General features: G+C 38.3%; 1 protein-coding gene across 7 annotated transcripts in view; it reads left to right on the forward strand.

Annotated features, from left to right (window-relative positions):
• Positions 1-27,031, forward strand: part of LIN54 (lin-54 DREAM MuvB core complex component) — a 61,300-nt gene that overhangs the window by 14,433 nt on the left and 19,836 nt on the right. For 4 of the 7 annotated variants that reach the window (XM_059667130.1, XM_059667115.1, XM_059667121.1 and 1 more), the window contains exons 2-5: positions 723-1,438; positions 5,199-5,322; positions 14,430-14,572; positions 25,772-25,988. In XM_059667130.1, the coding sequence (XP_059523113.1) occupies positions 755-1,438; positions 5,199-5,322; positions 14,430-14,572; positions 25,772-25,988 (1,168 nt within the window). In that variant the 5' untranslated portion in view covers positions 723-754. The remainder of the gene's footprint in view (positions 1-722; positions 1,439-5,198; positions 5,323-14,429; positions 14,573-25,771; positions 25,989-27,031) is intronic. The other 3 variants (XM_059667154.1, XM_059667145.1, XM_059667164.1) reach the window with 1 other exon arrangement.

The raw sequence follows: 27,031 nt of genomic DNA on the forward strand, positions 1-27,031 counted from the left end.
GAGACTGGCTGTATATCTCTCAAATGATGCTGTTTTTGATATTTTAAATGGCTGAGGAGGATTTGAGAATCTTTTTTCCAAATCAGGTTTTCTTTGATATGAAACTAATTGATCAAACTTGGGCCAAATAAGCCTTTTGATCTTCAGTTGCTGAGATGGATTACTCTAAAAACTCTTTTAACATTAATTTGAGTATTTAATGGATTTTTAGAAATGGTATAAATGCCATCATTTTAGGATCTAGCTCACTGGAGATTTGAAGATATTTTTCCAATATCTGGTTATATTTTAAAATCTTTCTTTGTGTGCTTCAGCAGTTTTTAAGTCTGTCAATAAGGAAAAAAAAATGGGAAGAAATAAGATGATCATCAGACATGTCAAAGATTTAAAAGTTTTATGAGTGGGCATTGGAAAGGAGTTTCCTATAATTATGTGACTTAGTGTTTCCTGAATGCAGTATACCTTTGAATTGAAACATGGTGAATGAGAATGTTGGCTTCTAGTTTTGTGTCTCATATGACTTATATTTCAGATTTTTGAAAGTTGAGGATATGTTAAAATGGTTTAACTCACATCCACATCAGGAATATCCTTTATTCAATTATACATCAATAAAAAATGTCATTTTAAATTTTGTTACTTGCATTTTTCTCAAATAATTTTGTTGTTCTCTTAAAACTTTTGAACCCTAGTAATTTTTTATTTTTCAACTTTCATTGCAGTGCCTGATCAGCTTTCTCGCAGGAGAACGACCATGGAGGTGGTGCCCGCTGAGGTGAATAGCTTGCTTCCAGAGGAGATAATGGACACTGGTATAACGTTAGTGGATGATGATGGTATTGAGGCTGTTATTGTTTCATCCCCAATCCCCATGGAGACAGAACTGGAAGAAATGGTCAACATAAATTCTACTGGCGACTCTGCAGCCACGCCCATTTCCACGGAGCCAATCACAGTGTACAGTAACCACACTAACCAAGTGGCAGTGAATACCACAGTTACTAAAGCAGATTCTAATACCACAGTGAAACCAGCTTTTCCAAGTGGCCTTCAAAAACTTGGTGCTCAGACTCCTGTGACTATATCTGCCAATCAGATTATTTTAAACAAAGTATCACAGACATCTGATCTTAAACTTGGCAATCAGACCCTTAAACCAGATGGACAGAAGTTAATTTTAACAACTTTGGGCAAGTCTGGTTCACCAATTGTTTTAGCACTACCCCATAGCCAACTACCCCAGGCTCAGAAAGTTACAACTCAGGCCCAGTCAGGAGATGCTAAGTTACCACCGCAGCAAATTAAAGTAGTTACCATTGGAGGGAGGCCAGAGGTGAAACCTGTCATTGGTGTCTCAGCATTGACCCCAGGAAATCAACTGATTAATACTACAACTCAGCCCTCTGTGTTACAGACCCAACAGTTAAAAACAGTACAGGTAAAAAGGGGGCTTATGAATTAAAATGCATGTTAAAAATTAAGTTCATTGGTAGTTGTGTTTGTAGGATAATTAAATGCTTAGCTGTTACTGAATTCTTTTGAATGTTGTGTTTAGTAATTGTGTGTGTGTATTGCGTTTTTTTCTGGTAAAGTTTGATATGTCTAATCCTTTGGATATTTTTGCTAGAGAACTTAGAGCAAACTTAATTTTGGTTAAATTCCAGATGAGTGTATTTATAGCTTTGTACTCATTTTTAAATGCATTTTATTCTTTGTAATAGTTTGATTACAAGGATGTTCTGCTGGTATAAAGATGCCACAATTGCTGATGGGCTGTCAGAAAATCATTCAGACATGATTTTTTTCAGTTAACAGATGGCCAAAGTCTAGGAAAACTTGCTGCTCTGAGAAATCCTTCGAGTCTGAAATAGTACATACTAGCCAGTGTGTGCCTTTCTTTGGCGTTTACTGTCCATTTTCATCACTCATGTTTACATATTGGAAAAGGTAGTGCCATGTGATGGAAGGTAACACATAGGCTTTAGAGTTGGACCAACTAGGTTTGAGTCGCCTCTCTGCTACCCTGACATCTGTGGAACTTTGGATAAGTTACTTATCATCTCTGAGTTTTTTACTTTAGCTGGTAGAAGGTTATGTGAGCATGATGAAAGTACTTGTAGTTCTCAAAACTTTGAGGATCCTTCAAAATGGTACCTATTACCAGTATGATAAAGACTTTAACAGAGAAGGTTAACAGAACATTTATTAAATGGCTTCCCATTTTTCATGCCCAAGTAGGCCTTTTTTTTGGTCACCACTACTCTTAGAAATATAATGATCCACTTAAGACCAGGGAACACAAATACATTCCCTGTTTGAAAGAATTGTCTTTTACAAAAAAGAAGAAAGGATTTAGAGAATTAAAGCAGGTGTATAAAGAAATAGGAAGGTTTGGGAAACTATCCACTCTCAGCTGATGTTAGAAATAATGTTTGGTTATTATGTCATGGGCTTTTTATTTAAGAACTTTGTAAGATTTCTCAAACCTTGTAATTTGCCCATGTCCCTTCTAGTACTATTAAATATTGTGTTCTTTTCTGTTCATTGTCATCTCACTTATCTCTGACTTCCTTTTATTTATTTTGATGAACGTCTCTTGAATGAGTTATCACCATCTAGCATCTTGTCCTCAGCTTTTAAAAAAATCAGTTTTGAAACTTGTTTTTTATTGGGGATGTGGCTCATAATCATTTCACAAGAAACATAATGTAAATCAGAATGTCATTTTTTTTTCATTTGCAAGAGCAATGTATACATACTGTTTTAATGACCAATTTACTTGTATCCACTAGTTTTTTACTATAATCACCTAAGTACTGACAATAAAAACAAAGACTGGGAACTAATTCTTACAACTTCTTTTATTGTTGTTACTTTTATAAACCATAATTCTGTTTATGAAAAAGAACTTTGGTTTTAAAAAAACACCACAATAACAAAAACAAAAGAAACCCCGTTTAGGATATTACTCTACTTGTCCAGTTATTTTTAGGCATCCCAAGTCCTTCTAACTCAAAAGTAATCTACAAAGCTCTGAAACACAGAAAAAATAATAAGCTACACATCTATATGTTTCCTGCTTAGGTACCAGAATATTTGGTTTATTATTACATGGTGTATATGATTCTCTGGTTTTTTTCCTAGACAGTCCTCAGCGTTGTCTTAAGTTTAATGAGTATTGAAACTGTTAGGGTATGGACAGCAGGTAAGGGTGGAAGAAGGAGACCCATCTTGAAAAATGAAGGAAAGAGGTGACAGTTGAGGCCAGAGGCAGTAACAAAGAGGTATAGTCACACTTAATTACAGATATATAAACACTTTCCCATGTTTCTTATGCATAGTATAATAAGAGAAATAAATAACTAGCAGTATGGAACAGCATTACTCCAAACTAGTTCCTGTACCTATACAACACAGTGCCAAAAATTAGCTGTATATATTATTTGATCAGATATTTGGCTATTTGTAAATTTCCTTTTTGATTCATTTTTGTCTTAATCTGCTGATTGGATACATTTGACATAAATGATCCTTCATGTTGTTGTTTTTTACTTAATAAAGTAATTTTGTTCTAGGGTAGTTTATAGAATTCATAATGTAAAAATTATGGTTCCTTAACTGAACTGGAAATCATTATTTTTCAGCAAAGCTCCATTAAAAAACATAACTAGAGGGCAGGTTGAGATTGTTCATTTGATAAATTATTGTGCTTTTGGTTGTATTGTTTTTTTATTGGTATGTATTCATATAGTCAGATGATTGTGAAAGTCAGTTAAAAATAGGTAAATAAGTTCCTAATCTTTATAGATAAGAGTTTTTATTTTGAGACATGGATTTTAAAAATATCAATACTTCTACCTCTTGAGATTATTAATACTAAGTCAATAGATGACATATTCTGACTCACTTTAGAGTTTAAAGCTTGTAAACACATTTGAGGAAAATATCTCCTGTATGTCTCCCAAATTGAATCAGTGTTTTTTAAAGTACAATTATGAATTTATTTGGGTATAAATAATTTATCAGAGTTTTGCAAGCTGGGTATTTTTAAATGTAGTAATTGATCCCATGTTTTTTAACAAAGTGATTTATATTTCATTTTGTTTTGTCAGTAATATGTTCTCAGTGTAAGAAAGTAATATATGCTAAGTGTAACAAAAGGTTTTATTTAGTTTAATTTATAGTTTGATCACAAGCTGATAATTTAGTTCAGCTTCTGGTATATTTGTGTCATTCAAGTTGGTCATGTTTATTCATTTTGAGTCATTATTTCCAATAATAAAAAGTACTTTCAAGGCCTCAATTTTTCATATCTGTCCAAAGATAAAATTTATATTTAATTCCCTTCCTGCTCTGAAAGTCTGTGATTTTTATTATATCTAAGTTTCTGCTTCTAACTTTTAGAAGAAGCTATGTCTTTGCATACATTGATAATTTCAATATAAAAACATTGGTAATTCTACCTTCTTTGACTTGTGAAGAATTTTAGTTCAGGTTAACAGTGTGCCAATATATAACCTAAGATCAGAGATGACTAAAATGTTCTCTCTTCAAGGAACTCATAGTCTTGTAAACAGTATCTAAGTAAGTAATATTTGAGTGGTTTTGCCTTTAGAATAGTCTTTGTTTTGCCCAAGATGGCTCTTTGTATCCGAGGGCATTAACTTATTCAGTTCTTCATTTATCTACCCCTGATATGTAGATCTAAAGCTGAACATATAATCATAAGCACATCTTTAATGTGTATTTATATTTTGTTTCCAAGGGTCAATCTAATTACATTTACACTGTTCTCTCTTAACTTACTTTGCTCCATCTTTTTATTGTTGAATAATTTGTTCTTTTGAAAAAGAATATTGCTGTGTCATAGTGTTTTATTATTACATGTTTTTAAAATAAACTTATTAAACATTATTTTAAAATATTAATTTGTTTTTTAACATATATCTATATCCCAGAGACTAAAATAAGGATATACAGTGAAATGCAAAGGTATTACTATATATTGGCCTAAGGGTGTTATAATAATATTCTAATTAAAGGCTATATTTTAAGTGTTTTTAACATTAATACTTAGATATATTTTGTTAAGTGAACTGGCTTCATGTGTACTTCTGAATACCAATCTTTTGTTTAATTGTGATTGCAAAGGTATCTTATAGAAACAAATGGTCTTCATAGTTATTTATATATTTCAGATTGCTAAGAAGCCTCGAACACCAACCTCTGGTCCAGTAATCACGAAGCTGATCTTTGCAAAACCAATTAATAGTAAAGCAGTTACAGGACAGACAACTCAAGTATCACCACCAGTCATTGCAGGTTATATTTCTTTATAGTTTATTAAGCTATGTATTTATCTTTCTCTTATGTTTATAAAAGGCTGTTCTATCACCTTGAAATGTATTAGTGAAATAAGCTTTCTATAAACCAAACTTGTTAATAAGAAATGTTTCACTTATTAAATGTGTGCTTCAAGCAAAATGCCTTATCTCAAAATTAGTCCATTACTTTAGTCTCCTTAGTTTGGGGTAGAATTTTACCATGAAAGTAGTACAAAGTCTTAAACTCTAATAATATTAGCTATTAGTGTTTATTATGTGCCCTGCACTGTTCTTAGCTCTTTACATATAGTGGCTTCTGTAATCCTCTGACAAATCTGTGAAGTAGATACTAATACCAGCCCTATTTTGCCATTGTGGAAATGGAGGTACTCATCTAGTAAATGGCCACCTGGAGTTTGAGCCTAGGCAGTTTGTCTCTAGAGCACATGTGCTAAGTCTAATAGTTTTAAATTAATACACATGGGAATATAGTATTTCATGGTTTCTGTTTGAATTTTTGGTTTCAGTATTTTAATATGTTCTATATGCAGTTTTCTATGAATAGAAAATTGTCACAATGATGCAGTTACTTAAGTGATAACAGAATTTTAGCTATATTTTGCCAGCAAATTCCATAATGTGACCCAATTCTCTTTTATTATATACTTTAAAATTTGTCATCAGCCTGACCAGCGTGGCTCAGTGGTTGAGCGTCAACCTGTGAACCAGGAGGTCACAGTTTGATTCCTGGACAGGGCGCATGCCTGGGTTGCAGCTCAATCCCCAGTAGTGTGTGTGCAGGAGGCAGCCCATCAATGATTCTCTTTCATCATTGATGTTTCTGTCTCTCTCTCCCTTTCCCTTCCTCTCTGAAATCAATAAAAATATTTAAAAATTTTTGTCATCACTCAATAACTGTAAGATCTCAGAAATCTTTTTTTTAAAAATTGATTTTATAGAGAGAAGAAGGGAGAGAGAGAGAAACATCGATTTGTTGTTCCACTTATTTATGCATTCATTGGTTGCTTCTTATATGTGTCCTGACCAGGGATCGAACCCACAATCTTGAGGTATTGGGACAATGTGCTCTAACCAACTGATCTACCTGTCCAGGGCTAGACCTCTTTCTTGATTTTATTATTTCATTCTCTTTATTCTAGATTATCTTCCTTTGTACTCCCAGTCTGGCAGTTCTTTGACTTTGAAATCTCTGATCCATTAACCCTCCCACTTTCTTATTAATCATCAGCCCATTCCTGTCCTCACAGTCTTCGTTATTCAACATGGAGTCCATGACCCATCATTATCAATCCCTTCCAAACACCATTGATTATCTTTTCCTTGTCTCTTTCTGTAATAGCTTGGTTAAGTCCATCTTTCTTCTTAACTCCTTGCTTGGCAAGCAACTCAGTATTTCTAGAGAAAGTCACAAAGCCATGGTGACTGGTCTTTAATTCAGAGTTAAACTGACATGACTCTTCACCAATTTAGAGCTCATTTCTAATTTCCATTGTGCTATAAGGAAGCACCTCTGGATGGTGGACTTTGACTAGAGAAGTTCAAATGCTAATTACCCATTCTATGTGTATTCTTTTTAAAAAATTTTCTTTTTAAATATATTTTATTGATTTTGTACAGAGAGGAAGGGAGAGGGATAGTGAGTTAGAAACATCGATGAGAGAGAAACATAGATCAGCTGCCTCCTGCACACTCCCTACTGGGGATGTGCCCGCAACCAAGGTACATGCCCTTGACTGGAATCAAACCTGGGACCCTTGAGTCTGCATGCCGATGCTCTATCCGCTGAGCCAAACCGGTTATGGCTCTTTTAAAAAATTTTTAATTAATTTTGGAGGGAGAGGAAGAGAGGGAGAGAGAGAGAGAGAGGGAAACATCATTTGTTGTTCCACTTATTTATGCATTCTTTGTTTGATTCCTGTATGTAACCTGACCAGGGATCAAACCTAAAACCTGGGAGCATGACACTCCAACCAACGGAGCTACCTGGCCAAGGTTCCTTTGTGTATTCTTGATGAGTGTGCTTCAAATTTTAACTAACTGTGGGTGGGAGAAGGGGTATAAATTGAAGCCACCTACTACTGTCTTTGGTAAGTTTACAGACAGCATAACAGTAGGCAACTCTGAAGTCAGTGGCCATGATTTGCCATTTTCTTGAGGTTTGGAATTGTGTGTAAGGAGGCTTCTCATTTTAGCAAATGAGAGAAGGCATAGAAAGATTGTGATATGAAGACAGTGTTGGGTGAGTGAATGCTTTCTTTCTCTTTTGTCCTCAAATGAGATTTGTGGTGGATATAGGAGGCTGGTGTCTTGAGGACTGCATGGGAGGCAGGTATAGCCCCAGAGGAAAGATTGGAAAGGATTGGGATTTGGAGCTGGTTTAGGAAGTGGGCTTCAGTTGGCTGAAAGTGAGCAAGGCTTGGATGTATTGTAGAAAAAGGGGCCTCCGGATTCCTCGGAGGTTTTTCATAGGTGAAACTGGTTAACCAGGAGAGGAATGTCTCAGTACAATATTCTTTACTGTTTTGGAGTTTGAGAGAATCCCTTAAATTTTTAAAATTATGTGGGAAAATTGTATACTACACATGTGGTGTCTGCAAAAGTGTCTGAATGTATTTTCAGTTAATGTCCTGGTTTCACCTCTTACATTTGATTATAATGTGACTATGTCATTGCTGGGTCTTTGGGTCATTTATAACATGTTGCACACCGACTATCGCTTCATCTTTAATTACAGAATTTATTAGCCCTACCACAATGCATTGAGGTAGACTTCTATTAAATTTCACTAGAATTGTTGATGTTAAAGTTCAGTTTGGAGGGATAATTTCTACTGTTAACTAGTTCTTTATAGCCTTTTAAATTAACGAAAACCAAATTTTAAACCATTGAAATAGGTCTTCTGTTGCATTGTCTTATTCAAGGAGACCTATCTTTATTTTGCAGCTAATGATCTTTCAAAGTACATTTAGATGTGTGTTTTTTTAAATGACTTTTGAGCTCATTGAAGATGGATATTTTTTTCTGTCAGTCAAGATAAACTTATGTTTGTAAATATGTGATTTTTCTGAAATGGAAATCTGATCTTGTCACACCCTTGCTTAGAATTTTTTGGGCTATATCCATTTCTGGGCTTCAATCCATTAGGATTAAGTTCAAATGCTGGTGCTTTCTTAGCATTAAAAACATTTATGATCTCATACATACCTTTTTCATTTTTACCTCCTGTCAGCTCCAGATCTACTGATTTAACTTATTTTAAGAGATTACCAAATGCGATCTTGGCACTTGTTCCTTTTACCTGAAATGTCTTTCTTTGCTGTCCTCATGGCTAACTCATCCATTTTATCCTTGGATTACCTCCTGTCTTGAAAGCTTTTGACCCATAGTCAAATACTCTTACTCTGACTATCTTCTATGTATTCCCATAAAATTTAATCATACCTACCAAATACTTTAATTAGACTTCTTTTAAATTTCACACTAGTTTTTTAGAATTTCTTTTAGTCATACTATATTATAATATTTGTCTTTCTTGTTTGTCTCCCTATTAAATTCATTATTTTTCTTTTTGTTAATTCTCACTCGATATTTTTCCCCTTGATTTCTTAGAGGGAGGGGAGAGAGAGGGAGAAACATTGATGTGAGAGAGACACATTGATTGGTTGCCTCCTGCACTCCTCCTGACTGGGACTGGGAATGAACCTGCAACCCAGATACATGTCCTTGAGCAGGAATTGAACCCATGACCCCTGGATCCCCAGTCAGATATCCTAACCACTGAACAACGCTGGCCAGGACTCATTATTTTTTTTATTTTTTTTAGAATATGTTTTTATTAATTTCAGAGAGGAAGGGAGAGGAAGAGAGAGATAGAAACATCAATGATGAGAGAGAATCATTGATCGGCTGCCTTCTGCACGCTCCCCACTGGGGATGGAGCCCACAATCAAGGTATATACCCTTGACCGGAATCGAACCAGGGACCTTTCAGTCCTCAGGCTGACGCTCTATCCACTGAGCCAAACCGGTTACGGCTCATTATTTTTCTTAATGGTAATTTTTTTTACCATCTATTTTTTTTAATTAATTTTTTAAGTTGTAAAATATATATAGCATAAAGTTGACCATTTTAATCATTTTTTTTAATTAAATCTTTATTGTTCAGATTATTACATTTGTTCCTTTTTTTTTCCCCCCCATAACTCCCCTCCTCCCAGTTCCTGCCCCACCCTCCGCCCTCACTCCCCACCCACTGTCCTCATCCATAGGTGCACGATTTTTGTCCAGTCTCTTCCCACATCTCCCACACCCCTTTCCCCCCCAAGAATAGTCAGTCCATTCCCTTTCTATGTCCCTGATTCTATTATAATCAACAGTTCATTCTGATCATCAGATTATTTATTCACTTGATTCTTAGATTCACTTGTTGATAGATGCATATTTGTTGTTCATAATTTGTATCTTTACCTTTTTCTTCCTCTTCCTCTTCTTAAAGGATACCTTTCAGCATTTCATATAATCCTGGTTTGGTGGTGATGAACTCCTTTAGCTTTTCCTTATCTGTGAAGCTCTTTATCTGACCTTCAATTCTGAATGATAGCTTTGCTGGATAAAGTAATCTTGGTTGTAGGTTCTTGGTATTCATCACTTTGAATATTTCTTGCCACTCCCTTCTGGCCTGCAAAGTTTCTGTTGAGAAATCAGCTGACAGTCGTGTGGGTATTCCCTTGTAGGTAACTGAGTTTCTTTCTCTTGCTGTTTTTAAGATTCTCTCTTTATCTTTTGCTCTTGGCATTTTAATGATGATGTGTCTTGGTGTGGTCCTCTTTGGATTCCTTTTGTTTGGGGTTCTCCGCGCTTCTTGGACCTGTAAGTCCATTTCTTTCACCAGGTGGGGGAAGTTTTCTGTCATTATTTCTTCAAATAGGTTTTCAATATCTTGCTCTCTCTCATCTTCTGGCACCCCTATAATTCTGATGTTGGTACGCTTGAAGCTGTCCCAGAGGCTCCTTACACTATCCTCGCATTTTTGGATTCTTTTTTCATTTTGCTTTTCCGGTTGGATGTTTTTTGCTTCCTCGCATTTCAAATCATTGACTTGATTCTTGCGCTCCTCTGGTCTGCTGTCGGGCGTCTGTATAATATTCGTTATTTCAGTCTGTGTGTGCTTAATTTCTAGTTGGTTCCCCAATATAAGATCGAGGGTCTTATTAGTTTTCGTGTAGATCTCATTAAGTTTATCGGCAGCTTCTAAACAGTTCTTGAGAGACCTTAAAAGTGTGGTTCTGAACTCTATTTCTTCCATTGACAATTTTGTCCTGTTTCTTTGTCTCCGCATTTTGTTATGCTTCCTTGGTGCACCCCCTAGTGGTCTTTGTTCGCAGTCTTATAGATAAATCTTGATTGTTGTAGCTAATTCCAGGGAGGGTTTGACCTCCAGGCCAAGTGGCTATGAGAATCAGCTATGAGTGTCAGCAGTGAGAGAACTTCTGTCCTCTAGGGAGGTGCTAATCTAGCCTTTGCCTGAGGCTATCCGGCAAATGCCTCTGTGCAGGGCTTGGGCGGGGCGGGTCGCACAGGATCAACAGGGTGGGCCTGAGAGAGCAGTTATGGCGGCTCTCAGTCCTGTCCCCAGGGGCTCTGCCTCTCTGAGTCCCAGCACCCGCTGCAAAGCTCGGTGAGAAAGCTGCACTCGCTCTGACCGAAGCCAGACAGTCCCGCTTCTCCCATTTGAGTCTGGGTCCCTAAAGACTCGCCCGGATCTGGTGCTCAGAGTCTGCGACTCCCTCCCGATTGAAAACGCCAACCGCGCCCTCCGCCGCCAGCCCGCTCCGCGCACTCCGCACCTCAGAATTTGACTTCAGCACTGCGCCTCCTCTGAGTGTCCGTATGCGTTTCTCTTTCCTCCTAGTTGTAGGACTTCCACTCAGTCAGCGTTCCTGTGGTTCTGGGTGATGTCCCTTCCGTTTTTTGGTTTCACTTTTGAAGTAGTTGTTCAAAGCAGCAAACTCCGGTGTTAACCTATGCCGCCATCTTGGTTCTCCCCATTTTAATCATTTTTAAGTGGATAATTCAGTGGCATTAAATATATTCACATCATTGTAAAACCATCACCACTGTCCATCTCCAGAACTCTTTTCATTTTGCAAAATGGAATCTCTGTACCTATCTATAATAATAAAAGCGTAATATGCTGATTAGACTGGATGACCTTCTGGACGGAGCCAAGGCTGTGAGGGAAGCCCAGGTCCCAGCTGCCAGAGGGAAGCTGGTGCTGGCAGCCGGGGGAAGGAAGGCCTACTCTTGCATTGAAGAATTTCATGCAGCGGGCCTCTCGTCCTGTATAATCAAAGCATAATATGCTAAGGGTCTGGTCGACCAGTTGGGCGTTCAACCAATCAAAGTGTAACATGCTAATGATATGTTAAGGTCGCTCAACTGCTCACTATGATGTGCACTGACCACCAGGGGCAGATGCTCCAAATGGTAGGTTAGCTTGCTGCTGGGGTCCATCTGATACGGACTGAGCAAAATGGGCTGGACATGTCCTGGAGCCCTCCCACGGTCTCTCCCCATTGGCCAACCTCCCATTTCCCTCCCCGGCTTCTATTGTGCACCGGTGGGGTCCCTCAGCCTGGCCTGCACCCTCTTGCAATCTGGGACTTCTCGGGGGATGTCGGAGAGCTGGTTTCAGCCTGATCCCTCAGGCCAGGCTGAGGGACCCCACTGGTGCACGAATTTGTGCACCAGGCCTCTAGTTAAATAATAACTCCCTATTCCTATCTCTTTCCAGCCCCAGCAGAGACTTTCTGTCTCTCTCATTTTGACTTTGTCCTTTTATGACTGGCTAATGGTCCATCTGTGTGATAGCATGTATGTACGTAGCACATTGATGGTAGTTCTTTCACCTCTGTCCTTCCAGTATCTAGCAGTTTCTGGCACAAAGATGTGTTTCAGTAAATGTATTTTTAAGTGAGTACGTATATCATAGAAGCAGTGCAGTGGTATGGAAGGAGCTATTGGGAGACTTGTGTTTTAGTCATGGCTCTTTCATTTTCTCTTTGATCTTGGGTAAATACCAAGTATCTGTTCATCTTATTTATGTTAAATGTTGATACCAACCACTGCACAAGACTTAACCATCTCAAAGATGGTTAAGTGAGATACAGAGGTCCTTATTATCAGAGCTCCCAAGGTACAAGGTTGCTACAGTGTAGTAAACTTCTTCATCAATGTGAAAATATTCACTAATGAATTAATCTCTGATAGAATTAGTCCTCGCTCAGATATGTTAGCTCTCTGTCCCAAACTGCCCCATCTGTAGCTTTTTGGAATATGTCTTTTGATTCAGGTGGACGACACCTGACTAGATTATAAATGCCTTGCAAGTTGACTTCAGGGTGAAATTGTATAACTTGCATACTTGCTTGCATTTGTCTACAGAGCTAAGGATAAAAAGGGATTTGGAGATTAGATAATCAGAGGTGCTATCTCGATGAAAAACAAGCAGGCCCCTCAGTTGATTTGATTATCCAGCACCTGCTTGAAACACTTTCAGTGACTAAAAACTCATGTGTTGAAACAGTCAATTTTAATTGGAAAATTTTGTTAGAAGTTTTTTCTTAGAGCTAAGCTGAATATTTTTATTTCTATGCATTAGTGCTGTGCAGCTGATGGTTCTAATCCTTCAACTTGACAGCCTGTTAATCTTGGTTTTCCTGCCATAATAAATAATCTCTAAATTCAGAAGTTTTTAAAAAAATATCCAATTTTTATTTTTCTACTTATACTTTATGACTTTCTGCATGTCCATTGTGGATTTAGAGAGGGGGATTCATCTCATGAGTCTCTTAGGACCCAGGCTGATAGGGGAGCCATCATCTCAAATGTGGCAGAGAAAAAGAGCTTTGAAAGGCCTTCCACAGGAAGTAAGTGTTCTGGCAAAGAAATGACACACCTCACTAATACTCATATTTCATTGGCCAGAACTAGTCACATTGGTCCAAATCTAACCACACGGAATGGGGAAGGATAGAAAGTGCAGTTCTACTAAGTCCCCAGAATACTTGATGAATGGCACCAATGACTATCACACTGTCTCATTTTTTATTTTAAATCTTCACCTGAGAATGTGTGTGTGTGTGTGTGTGTGTGTGTGTGTGTGTGAGTGTGTGTGTGTGTGTGTGTGAGAGAGAGAGAGAGAGAGAGAGAGAGAGAGAGAGAGAGAGAGAGAGAGAGAGACATCGATTGGTTGCCCCCTGTACATGTCCTGACTGGGGATTGAACCTGCGACCTTTTAGTGTACGAGATGATGCTCCAACCAACTTAATCACTTGGCCAGGGCATTACACAGTCTTTTAAGAATTTGGAGCTATATCATATCTTTGTATTCCTTTCTTGTCTATGATAAGAATTTTAGTATTTCAACTCATCATGATATGATTTCTAATTCCCTAAACTCTCTAGACACACTACAGTTTTTTTTGTGTGTTGTTGCTGAAGGGTGTTGTCTAGAAGTGAACACACTACTTCTGTATTCTTATTGGAATCTGGCCAGGAAGATTTTTTTTTTTTCCTTTTGGCAGTCTAAAATCAGACAATATTAAACCATACGGTGTTCAAGTTAGTTCAGTAACTATGTTTTATAGATGTGGATTTAGTCATATCCTGTGGTTTAAGTTCAAAGAGTAAGACAGCTGTAATATAGTTGAAAGCAGAGATTGAAATTTTAAGACTTCAAATACTGACTTTCAGGATCTGTGTCACACAGGGCATGTTGCTTAGTTGTCCTGAGCCTATTTTCTGATAGATTTATCAAGATTGATGAGAATGTGAGCAGCAGTGTTTTCATGGACTTTATTTTAAGTGGTATTAAGATACTAAGTGTTGCTAAGAAACACTGTTTTGCTTCTACTTAGGTTCATCACAATTCAGTAGGAACTCACTTGAGTGTTGAAGTTCATATGTGAATACACATGAAATAGTAAACATATACTACAGTCCTTGTGAGGTAGATCATCGTCACATACATTTTTATATTGTTAGTATAAAAAATCAAACTGATGTGCTGCCTCTCATTTGCAGGTAGGGTTCTTTCACAGTCTACTCCTGGGACTCCATCAAAGACCATAACAATATCTGAAAGTGGTGTTATTGGATCGACTTTAAATTCTACAACACAGACACCAAATAAAATAGCCATCTCACCTTTGAAATCGCCAAATAAGGTAAAAAATTTAATCACTTTTAATCACAAATGCCAAGTATTGTGGTCAATGCCTTTATTTTCTTATAGTCACTTCAGATACTTCGGTTTTAATATATTCCCAGGCAACTGAATAGACATTCAGTGAATACTGGGTTAATTTAGAAATCAAGGATACATGACATAAAACACGTACTCTATACACCTAGTCATCATTTTGCATGCTAAGAAGATTTTCATGGCCTATATGAATATGGGTACAACAAAACTCTTTTGATTGTGGTACATTATGTGTTTAGCTCTTCAGTTAATATTTGTGCAAAATTACTGTCTTTGGGTAAGTCACATGTATGTATAATGATATATAAATCAAAATTACTGTCTTTGGGTAAGTCACATGTATGTATAATGATATATAAATCTAAAATGTTTAATGTAACTTTTTTTTTAAGGAGCGAATGATGATTTTTATTTTTTTAAATATATTTTATTGATTTTTTACAGAGAGGAAGGGAGAGGGATAGAGAGTTAGAAACATCTATGAGAGAGAAACATTGATCAGCTGCCTCCAGCACACTCCCTACTGGGGATGTGCCCGCAACCAAGGTACATGCCCTTGACCAGACTCAAACCTGGTACCCTTGAGTCCGCAGGCTGATGCTCTATCCACTGAGCCAAACCAGTTAGGGCATAATGTAACTCTTTTCGATAAAATACTCCGTGTCTTCTACTTAAGCTGTTTTATGGACAGCTGAACTTTTGATCAGTTAACAGAGTACCCAGAGTACTAGAAACTGCCACCAAATGCTAGTAACCATATTATCAGAGTTTTGAAGTTTATGTTCAATTCATTCAAAGCTTTTCTTTCTTTTTTTTAAAATATATTTTATTGATTTTTTATAGAGAGGAAGGGAGAGAGATAGTTAGAAATATCGATGCGAGAGAGAAACACCGATCAGCTGCCTCCTGCACACTCCCCACTGGGGATGTGCCCACAACCAAGGTACATGCCCTTGACTGGAATCGAACCTGGGACCCTTGAGTCTGCAGGCCGATGCTCTATCCACTGAGCCAAACCGGTCAGGGCGAAAGCTTTTCATAATATGTTTTATTTTATGGTGGCAGAGCACCTATCATTTTACTCTTAGGTCAAGTAAGCAGTCTTAGCTCACTTTCTTAAATTATACAGATTTCTTTTTTTTTTTTTAATTAAATCTTTATTGTTCAGATTATTACATTTGTTCCTCTTTTTTCCCCCCCATAACTCCCCTCCTCCCAGTTCCCGCCCCACCCTCCGCCCTCACTCCCCACCCACTGTCCTCATCCATAGGTGCACGATTTTTGTCCAGTCTCTTCCCACATCTCCCACACCCCTTTCCCCCCCAAGAATAGTCAGTCCATTCCCTTTCTATGTCCCTGATTCTGTTATAATCAACAGTTCATTCTGTTCATCAGATTATTTATTCACTTGATTCTTAGATTCACTTGTTGATAGATGCATATTTGTTGTTCATAATTTGTATCTTTACCTTTTTCTTCCTCTTCCTCTTCTTAAAGGATACCTTTCAGCATTTCATATAATCCTGGTTTGGTGGTGATGAACTCCTTTAGCTTTTCCTTATCTGTGAAGCTCTTTATCTGACCTTCAATTCTGAATGATAGCTTTGCTGGATAAAGTAATCTTGGTTGTAGGTTCTTGCTATTCATCACTTTGAATATTTCTTGCCACTCCCTTCTGGCCTGCAAAGTTTCTGTTGAGAAATCAGCTGACAGTCGTATGGGTATTCCCTTGTAGGTAACTGAGTTTCTTTCTCTTGCTGTTTTTAAGATTCTTTCTTTATCTTTTGCTCTTGGCATTTTAATGATGATGTGTCTTGGTGTGGTCCTCTTTGGATTCCTTTTGTTTGGGGTTCTCCGCGCTTCTTGGACCTGTAAGTCCATTTCTTTCACCAGGTGGGGGAAGTTTTCTGTCATTATTTCTTCAAATAGGTTTTCAATATCTTGCTCTCTCTCATCTTCTGGCACCCCTATAATTCTGATGTTGGTACGCTTGAAGCTGTCCCAGAGGCTCCTTACACTATCCTCGCATTTTTGGATTCTTTTTTCATTTTGCTTTTCCGGTTGGATGTTTTTTGCTTCCTCGCATTTCAAATCATTGACTTGATTCTTGCGCTCCTCTGGTCTGCTGTCGGGCGTCTGTATAATATTCGTTATTTCAGTCTGTGTGTGCTTAATTTCTAGTTGGTTCCCCAATATAAGATCGAGGGTCTTATTAGTTTTCGTGTAGATCTCATTAAGTTTATCGGCAGCTTCTAAACAGTTCTTGAGAGACCTTAAAAGCGTGGTTCTGAACTCTATATCTTCCTTTGACAATTTTGTCCTGTTTCTTTGTCTCCGCATTTTGTTATGCTTCCTTGGTGCACCCCCTAGTGGTCTTTGTTCGCAGTCTTATAGTTAAATCTTGATTGTTGTAGCTAATTCCAGGGAGGGTTTGACCTCCAGGCCAAGTGGCTATGAGAATCAGCTGTGTCAGCAGTGAGAGAACTTCTGTCCTCTAGGGAGGTGCTAATCTAGCCTTTGCCTGAGGCTATCCGGCAAGTGCCTCTGTGCAGGGCTTGGGCGGGGCGGGTCGCACAGGATCAACAGGGTGGGCCGGAGAGAGCAGTTATGGCGGCTCTCAGTCCTGTCCCTAGGGGCTCTGCCTCTCTGAGTCCCAGCACCCGCTGCAAAGCTCAGAGAGATAGCTGCACTCGCTCTGACCGAAGCCAGACAGTCCCGTTTGAGTCTGGGTCCCTAAAGACTCGCCTGTATCTGGAGCTCAGAGTCTGTGACTCCCTCCCGATTGAAAACAACAACCTCGCCCTCCGCCGCCAGCCCGCTCCGCGCACTCCACACCTCAGAATTTGACTTCAGTACTGCGCCTCCTCTGAGTGTCCGTATGCGTTTCTCTTTCCTCCTAGTTGTAGGACTTCCACTCAGCCAGCGTTCCTGTGGTTCTGGGTGATGTCTGTTCAGTCTTTTAGTTTCACTTTTGAAGTAGTTGTTCAAAGCAGCAAACTCCGGCATTAACCTATGCCGCCATCTTGGTTCTCCTATCTCTATACAGATTTCATTATACCAGCATGACATTTTGAAAAGATATGTTTTAAAGGACATATTCAGTTGGAAACCCAAGCATTATTATTCTGTAAGATACCACCCTGTGATTCTGAAAACATACTTCCCTTTGTACCTGCCTTTTTCCTTAATTTGTTACTGTTCATAAATAGAACAAACATTAACATTTGCCTTACATTTTTAAAAAAGTCTAGCTATATTCTTGAATATAATGTATAAATATGATGTCTCTAGCAATTTATTAAAATGGGATTATACCTGCATAATAGTATAATTACTAGTATTTACTTAAATGGAATTAAATGCCTCTGTATGCTATCCATAGTGATAGGAACTGGGGATAAAAGCGTGAATCAGATAAGTTTTTAATTTTAAGTAATTCAATAGGAAAGTTAGATTTAAACATTAAGAATTGCCCTGCAGCCCTAGCCAGTTTGGTTCAGGGGATAGAGCGTCAGCCTGTGGACTGAGGGGTCCCGGGTTCGATTCTGGCCAAGGGAACATGCCTGGGTTGCGGGTTTGATCCCCAGTTGGGCGTGCAGGAGGCAGCCAATCAATGATTCTCTTATCATTGATGTTTCTATCTCTCTCTCCCTCTTCCTTCCTCTCTGAAATCAATAAAGAAATATATTATAAAAAAAAAGAAAAAAGAATTGCCCTGCAGAATCATTAACTATCACAGGTGTATTGATGAGCTCTGTTGTGTGTGTCAGGGAAGGTTTGTACAAAGGAGGCTATTCTTGAAAGGTATTAACCTTAAAGGTGGCTTGGGTCTTAGTTATAGGTGAGCAGAGGAGGATTTATGGGTTAAGGTAATACTTACACAAAAGTCTAAAAGTGTGGCCTTTTCAGGGAGCCTGTATTTGGTATTGTGAGAATAGAGGGTGCTAAAGTTAATAGAAAGTCATTACCTTCAGGGGAGTTTAGATTCTATTATTCTTAAAGATTTTCTGTTGCTTCCCATTGTTGCTAGGATAGTGGTTCTCAGCCTTGTCTGCAAATTGGGAATCACTGGGGGATCTTTAATACCATTGCCTGGTTCTTATCTCTGGAGACTCTGTTTTAATTGGTCTAAAGTTTGGCCTGGAATCAGAATTTTTGAAAGCTCTCTAAGTGATCCTAAACTACTCCTCTAGAATAATATGAGGTTTACATTTTTAAAAAGATGACTCTTGAAACATTATGAAAGATACCGGAAGGTAAGCCTAGATTCTGGGAGGGATACTTATGTTAGCAATTCTCAACCTTGGCTGCATTTCGAAGCACCTGGGGACCACTTGAAAAAACTAATGGCTGGACCCCATTTAAATCAGAGTGTCTAGGCTGGGACCTAGGAATTAAACTTAATATTTTGAAAGTCTAAAGTTGAGGCTAGAGTAGAGAATCACTAAGTTAGATTATTATAGTACTTCAAATATGAGCTAGACTAGTAATTAAGGGGCTAGGAAAAGATGTGTTGAAAGCAGTTCAAGACATAATGACTGGATGTTAGGGTCTTACTCCTAGATTCCTGAATTGAATAACAGAGTAGATGGTGGTACTGGACTAATATGACTGATATATGGGCTGTACCTGATAGCATAAAAATAGAAACTAGCTATTTTCTCTCATCCTTTATTATTATTTTTTACTGTATTTTAACTAGAAGCCCGATGCACGAAATTCATGCAAGAGTAGGCCTTCACAGCTGCAGCGGCTGCCTGGATCCCTCCCTCGCAGCCGCAGTGGCTTCCTCGATCCTGCCGCTGCAGCCCTGGCTTCGTCCAGAAGGATGTCTGGTCTAATTAGCATATTATGCTTTTATTATTATAGATTGATTTCAGAGAGGAAGGGAGAGGGAGAGAGAGATAGAAGCATCAATGACGAGAGAATCATTGATCGGCTGCCTTCTGCACGCCTCACACGGGATGGAGCCCGCTACCTGGGCCTATGCCCTGACCAGGAATCCAGCTGTGACCTCCTGGTTCATAGGTCGACACTCAACCACTGAGCCATGCCAGCTGGGCTCATTCTTTACTTTAGCCATGCCATGTTGGATCTTTCTTCCCTACCTCTTGACCAAAGGTTATTTTTAACTATAAATCTTACTTTGGTGATTAAATTTACATAGTTATGAAAGTCCAGTCAAAAGCTTATATCCTGTTGAAAGCTTCTTCTCTTTACTCAGATCTGAGTTGGCTCAGGGATCATGTAGTCGAGGAGTGTGATCTTCACTCTTTTTTTCCTAAAATATCCATTCCATGATGATATTATTATAACATAATTTTTTTTTTCCCAGAGAGAGAGGAAGGAAGAAGGATAGAGAGATAGAAACATCGATGAGAGAGAAACATCATCGATTGGGACTGTCTCCTGCCTGCCCCTTTCTGGGGATCAAAACTGCAAACCTGCAACCGGGCATGTGCCCTGACCAGGAATCTAACCGTGGTCTCTTAGTTCCTGGGTGGATGCTGAATCACTGAGCCACACGGGCTGGGCTGTTTCTTCATTCTTATCCCTTTCCCCCCATTCTGCTTTTGAATTCTAATTGGAAGGAAGATTAGAAAAAAAGGACCAAGTTTTATATGACTAGGACTATTGTATTGTAATACAGCTGCCAGTGCCCTCTTGTGACAGGCGTCCAAGTGTGGATTTTTAGAGTTGTGCATTTAGGAAGGTTTTTGGAGACTCCTGTGGGTATGTCCTCATTGTTCAGTTCTCTGTTGTGGTGTGATGCACACACCAGCTACCTTTGACAAACTCCTCCTGGCCCTCTTTATCTGCTGTAGTCCACCCTACAGCCTGTTACTGCTGTGTGCCCTTACTTCAGAAGGCATGTTTTTGGCTCACCAAGATTCTTTAGCCCTTCTGTAACATCTTTTATTTGGCTAATGGGAAACCTATAGAATAGTGATAGAAGTGCAGCTTGCCTAACTGCTGTCCTGTATATCCTTGCTCTACCTTTTTAAAAAAATTATCACTTTGGCCCTCTTCCGTGTGGCTTGGTTGGTTGGACATCCTCTGGTACACCAGGAGGTTGCCAATTGGATTCCCAGTCAAGGGCATATGCCTGTTTTGCAGGCTCGATCCCCAGTGGGGGGTGTACAGGAGGCAGCTGATGGATGTTATGGCAGCTGATGGATGTTGTGCTCTCACATTGATATTTCTCTCCCCTTCTCTTCCCCTTTCCCTTTATCTATAAAAATCAATGAAGTATTCCAAAAATATTTTTTCTTTTGTACTCAGTTCTGAAGGTAAGAACTTCGGTGATCTGGTGTTAATATTTGTACCCCAAAACCTGGGTTCACTAAAAATGAGAGAACTCATGGATAGGGAGGGATAACAGGGTGGTGATTGTGGGGGTCTGTAGGTGGGTGGGTGGAGGTGGAGGAGAGTATAGTGGGGATAAATGGTGATGGGGAAAAAATAAGTAGGAAAAAAGAGAACTAAATAGATGTTTGATAAGTGACATGAGAAGATCACTGCTGATGAGGGTATAATTAGTATAAAAAATTCATTGGTTCTGTTTTTAGTTCTGTGGAGTTTTCTAGTGGACCCATTGAAGGACTTTTTCACCTCTGGTAATTGTATTTATTTTATTTTCATTTGAATCTTTATATCTTATAGTTTCTGTCTCTTGCTGTTGTCTTCCTTTCCCACTAGGTTTGTTCATATTTTAAAGTCCTTATCTGATGGTTGCAACATCTAGGTCATTTCTGTGTCTGCCTTTCATTTTATTATTGGAATGACTATCTGGTGTCTTTTTTGTTATTGTTGTTTATTAAATGTGTTTTTATTGATTTCAGAGAGAGGAAGGGAGAGGGAGAGAGAAACATCAATAATGAGAATCATCAATCAGCTGCCTCCTGCACACCTCCTACTGGGGATTGAGCCGAACCCCTGGCATGCGCCCTGACCAGGAATCAAACTGTGACCTCCTGGTTCATGGGTCAAAGCTCAGCCACTAAGCCATATGGCAGGCTGGGTGTTTGTTTGTTTGTTTTTTAATTTTTGCATTTTTATGCTTATACACATCTGGGATGGGGAAATCATATTCTGTTCATAAAGGTAGGTGACTTAGCACAAAGAGTGAAGCTGGGCTGTTGATTTATATAAAATCTGATCTAAAGGCTTCAGGATAGTTGAACTTTTGGATAACTGAAGTTCAAGAAAAGTAAAGGTTACTTGGGGTGGTGAACACACAATACAATATATACATATGATGTATTATAGAACTGTACATCTGAAACCCAAATAATTATATTTACCAATGTCACCCCAATAAATTCAGTGAAAAAATTCCTAGTTATTGGGGGCGGGGGGGAGAAAGGTAAAGGTTCACAGAGCTTAGGTTCTGGATAATTAGATCAAAGAAGCAATGGTCAGAAATCTTGAAACACTTTTTTCTCATAAATTTGGTCTTAGAGTTAGTAAATATTCTTAAAATGTAAGGCCTGTCACACGTTATGTGATGTTGATGGCTACTTTTTCTTTTCCCACTTAATTTATTTCTTTTTTAATTTTATTTTTCAATTATAGTTTATATTCAATATTTTATATTAGTTTCAGATGTAATTTTTTCTTTAATGTTTTAATAATGGACATGAGTACATCTTCCAAATGTCCTACTCATTATTTTTGATAGTCTATGCAAGTTATCCTGGACATCCTTGAATTCACCTCATGTATACTTTTTTTCAGTTTTGCTTCCCTATCCAGGGAAGTGAGTACCCTTTTTTTGCGGGGGGGGAGGGGATGCAGGAAGGCTTTTATTTGGCAAGCAAATCTTTTATTTGCCCTGTCTTTGGTAAGTAGTTGAATCATCACATAGCTATTTAGAATGCAGAATGTACTCAGCTCCCATATGAGGAATTTCAGAGCATAAGCTATGTACAGATGGTTTAAGAAAAGTTCCTTTTCTAAGTTCTATAACTTTTTGAACTTTTCCTACTTCTAGGTCTTCTAGCTTGGGTAGAATTCTGTGTTGCTTTTGTAATTAAATGATAGATTCAACATGTTACTATAGTTGCTTTATCATTTATCTGTCCATTCCTCTATATCCATTAATGTGTTTTAAAAATGCATTTCAAAGTAAGTTGCACAAGTTCAATATACTTCTCCCCAAATATTTCATCTAGCATACCATTAACTGCATTCACTGTTTGGAGGTTTTTTCTTTTGAGGTAAATTTACATACACATACAGAAATATCCAAATCTTAAAAGTACCATTGGATGAATTTAGATACAATGCAGACATCTATGCTATTCAAAGATTTAAAAAACCTTATGCCCTGGCCAGTGTGCTCAGTGATTAGACTGTTGGCGCACATACTGAAGGGTTGCGGGTTAAATTCCTGGTCAAGGGCACATACCCAGGTTCGGATCCCTGACCCCAGTTAGTGCAAGTGTGGGAGGCAACCAATCAGTTCTCCTCTCTCTCTCCCCACCTCTTCTTCCCTTCCACTCCCTCTAAAAATCAATGGGAAATATCCTAAACAAGGCACCTATCATTTGATATGTTTTGATAACAAGCCTGTTTGACATATTTCTTAGAAATTAAAAAATGAGATTAATAGATGCTCGTTAAAAATATAGAAAAATCTGATTATTTTAAATACCCAATTATTTAAAAAAAGACCCAATTGCCCTGGCCAGTTTGGCTCAGTGGGTAGAGCGTCGGCCTATGAACTGAAGGGTCCCAGGCTCGATTCTGGTCAAGGGCGCATGCCCAGGTTGTGGGCTCGATCCCCAGTTGGGGGACTTGCAGGAGGCAGCCAATCCATGATTCTCTCTCATCATGGATGTTTCTCTCTCTCTCCCCCTCTTCCTTCCTCTCTAAAATCAATAAAAATATATTTTTTAAAAAAGACCCAATTATATACAGCTTATAAGAGTTGTAGCTTGAAATTTAGGATTTAGAAAAGTTGAAAGTAAAGAGTCGGAAAAAGGTACACAGTACTGTGCAAACTTAACTAAACCCTGTACTTGTGCCGTGCTATGTCTAGCTCCTAAAGTGGTTGCTAGATATAAATTAGATAACCTTACTTACGGTTTTTTATTTTTAAATATATTTTGATTTCAGAGGGGAAGGGAGTGGGAGAGAGAGATAGAAACATCAATGATGAGAGAGAATCATTGATTGGCTGCCTTCTGCATGCCCTACACTGGAGATCGAGCCCAAACCTGGGCATGTGCCCTGACCGGGAATCAAATCGTGACCTTCTGGTTCACAGGGCAATGCTCAACCACTGAGCCACTCCGGCCAGGCTACAGTTTTTTTTAAAGTACTATCTTGTGTACATATGACATTACCAATACACTTAACTGTTAAGTTTGAGGCACCTTGTTGCTTAAGGTGGTATTCCCCACCCACCCCCATTTTGAGCTGATAGAGCAGTGGTTCTCAACCTTCTGGCCCTTTAAATATAGTTCCTCATGTTGTGACCCAGCCATAAAAATTATTTTCGTTGCTACTTCATAACTGTAATGTTGCTACTCTTATGAATTGTAATGTAAATATCTGATATGCGGGATGGTTTAGGTGACCCCTGTGAAAGGGTCGTTCGACTGCCAAAGGGGTCGCGACCCACAGGTTGAGAACCGCTGCGATAGAGCAAGGATAGAGTATGTCTTACGCCATTGTACATATTTGTCTTATAGGTTGCTTGATTTTTTAGTAGCTCCCATATGTACACATTTATTTTATCCCTTAAGCTTCATATTTTCATTTAACTTACTGACTGCTATGGCTATTACCTCTTACTAGAAGCCCAGTGGATGAAATTCATACACGGAGGTGGGGGTCCCTTCCCCCGCGCGCCCCCGCCCCCGCCGGCCTGGTCGCCCCATGCAGACTGCTGTTCAGTCGTTCGGTCGTCCCTCACTAATCCCTCTGCCAGCCTGGTCACCCCACACAGCCTGCTTGTTCAGCCATTTGGTCATCCCTCACTAAGCCCCCTGCTGGCCTGGCCCTAGGCAGCCATCTTGTGAGGGTGGGAGGGTTAATTTGCATATTCCCTCTTTATTATATAGGATCTTTATTTTAAATCTGCTTTGTGGTACCTCTGCCTAATGATAACATGTGAATTATTTGATGCTGAAATAATCTCCTTTGACTGTCACCTATAGAGTTTCCAAACTAAATGACATTCTCCTTTTTTAATTTCCTGGGCTTTTAAAGAACTGTTCAAATTCTTTAGAATTATTTTTTATAAATTATTCATTTAATGAATATAGGTCTCCATCATGTTAATTGCCCTTTAGCATGAGGGGTTTTTGAAGAATAGTAGGGATGTAATTCCTTATAAAATAATTCTACAGAAGTAGTTGGAGAATCTTGTCAGGACCTTTGCTTTGTATGACAGTCCGTTATACATTGATTAAACAACATTGATTGGAGAAACTTAAAAGACGTTAGTTTTCTTCTGCCTCTGATGTTTCGCTTAGCTTTTTAGGAAGTCACATTAACTCTTTGTCAGACTGAAGGAGAAAATTAAAAATGATTATATTGACTCAGATCTGAATCACCCAAAATTAGTTTCCCTAGACAAAGTTGGTGTAATTCTGGACTAAATTTGGTGTCCTGCCCATATGTTAGTGGGTACATTTGTATCTGTGGTGTTCTAAGCCTTTCAGAAATGACTATACTTAAAAAGGACTTTTCTTTTGGGTTTCTTTTTCTTTTAGAACATGGGAAAATGAAATTTGTCATAGTTAATTTGGTGGGTAGTGACAAAACCAAATATCTTTATCCTTTTTTCTCTGTGTTGAATATGAAGCTTAATTCTTGGAGTTTTAAAATAATCTTTTTCTTATACATTTTACCTGATATGAACAAAATTGTATAAGTTTTTGTAATTTAAGTAATAACTTTTTTATAGCAAGTCATCTGACCTGGATTGTCAAGGAAGGTAACTATTAGAGATGGAAGACAAAACTCATTAATTGTGGTTTCACTCCTGTATTCATTGCTATTCTTTTCATTTCTCTTTGAACAGGTTGTCCTTTGAACAGTGTTTGATGAACTACAGGAACATGCTTTAACTTGAGTGATTGTCTTAAATTAAAAGGTATAGGAAAGTTAAATACCAGATTAATGATAGCCGTGTTGTATTGTTTAATAGGCAGTGAAATCAGCTGTGCAGACCATCACTGTTGGAGGCGTGAGCACATCACAGTTTAAGACAATTATTCCTCTGGCAACTGCTCCAAATGTCCAGCAGATCCAAGTGCCTGGAAGCAAGTTTCATTATGTCCGACTTGTTACTGCCACAACAGCCAGTAGCTCAACCCAGCCAGTTAGTCAGAATCCCAGTACAAACACTCAGCCTCTTCAGCAAGGTTAGTAATCGTTTTTTAAAATAGTAATTAATGCTTTGAACATTATTAAAAAACATCAGTCCTTTTCTTGCTGATCTGATTAATTATGGCATTTCAGCTGACAGTTTGAATTAGGAAGCAATGAAATAGAATCAGTTGTATATGACTATAGTATTTCATTCTGCTAGAAGTTGGTGCACAGTGTACTATGCTACCAGATAATCATAATTATTTGCGGTTGGCCATTTTATTGTTAGTTCAAAAGCCTACCACTTATGCCAGTGAGATAAATTTAGATGGAACCAAATTATTTATCTTATTTTCTTTCTTTTTTTTTTAAAATATATTTTATTGATTTTTTTATAGAGAGGAATGGAGAGAGATAGAGAGTTAGAAACATCGATGATGAGAGAAACATCGATCGGCTGCCTCCTGCACATCTCCTACTAGGGATGTGCCTGCAACCCAGGTACATGCCCTTGACCGGAATCGAACCTGGGACCTTTCACTCAGCAGGCCGACGCTCTATCCACTGAGCCAAACCGGTTTTGGCTATCTTATTTTCTAAATTATGAAGATGTTTGATACATTTTGGGTCAGTTGAAATAATCAGTAGGCAAGGTATAAATGATAAGTAAAAATTTATATGTCACTTTCATATTTTGAATCTGTAATTGCTAATAAAAAGTCATTAAAATATGCTTTTATTTTGCTCAGTTGTATTTTTTTCTGGAGGGTATTTTTGTTTACTAGTATAGTCCTTCCATTTTCTGTTTAATCTTTTCTGCCACCTAAAATACCCACGCACATAACCTTTCTTCATATTTACTTAAAAATTGAATGGTGTGAAAGGATTAGGACAGTTTATAGCTCAATATGTTTTTCCAAGGGCTTGATTTCCTATGAGTGATTTATTTATGCAAAAGAGAATTGGGCTCAACTTGTACATTTTCCCACCAAAGCCATACAAAAACTAGTATTCAAAGGCTGCATACTGTTAATTGCTGGCTGGATGGTAGGCAGCACTGTAGAAAGACCAGAAGAGTGCTTATTTAACCTTTTTA

This window comes from Myotis daubentonii, chromosome 1 (assembly GCF_963259705.1).
Source record: "Myotis daubentonii chromosome 1, mMyoDau2.1, whole genome shotgun sequence".
Taxonomy (NCBI): Eukaryota; Metazoa; Chordata; class Mammalia; order Chiroptera; family Vespertilionidae; genus Myotis; species Myotis daubentonii.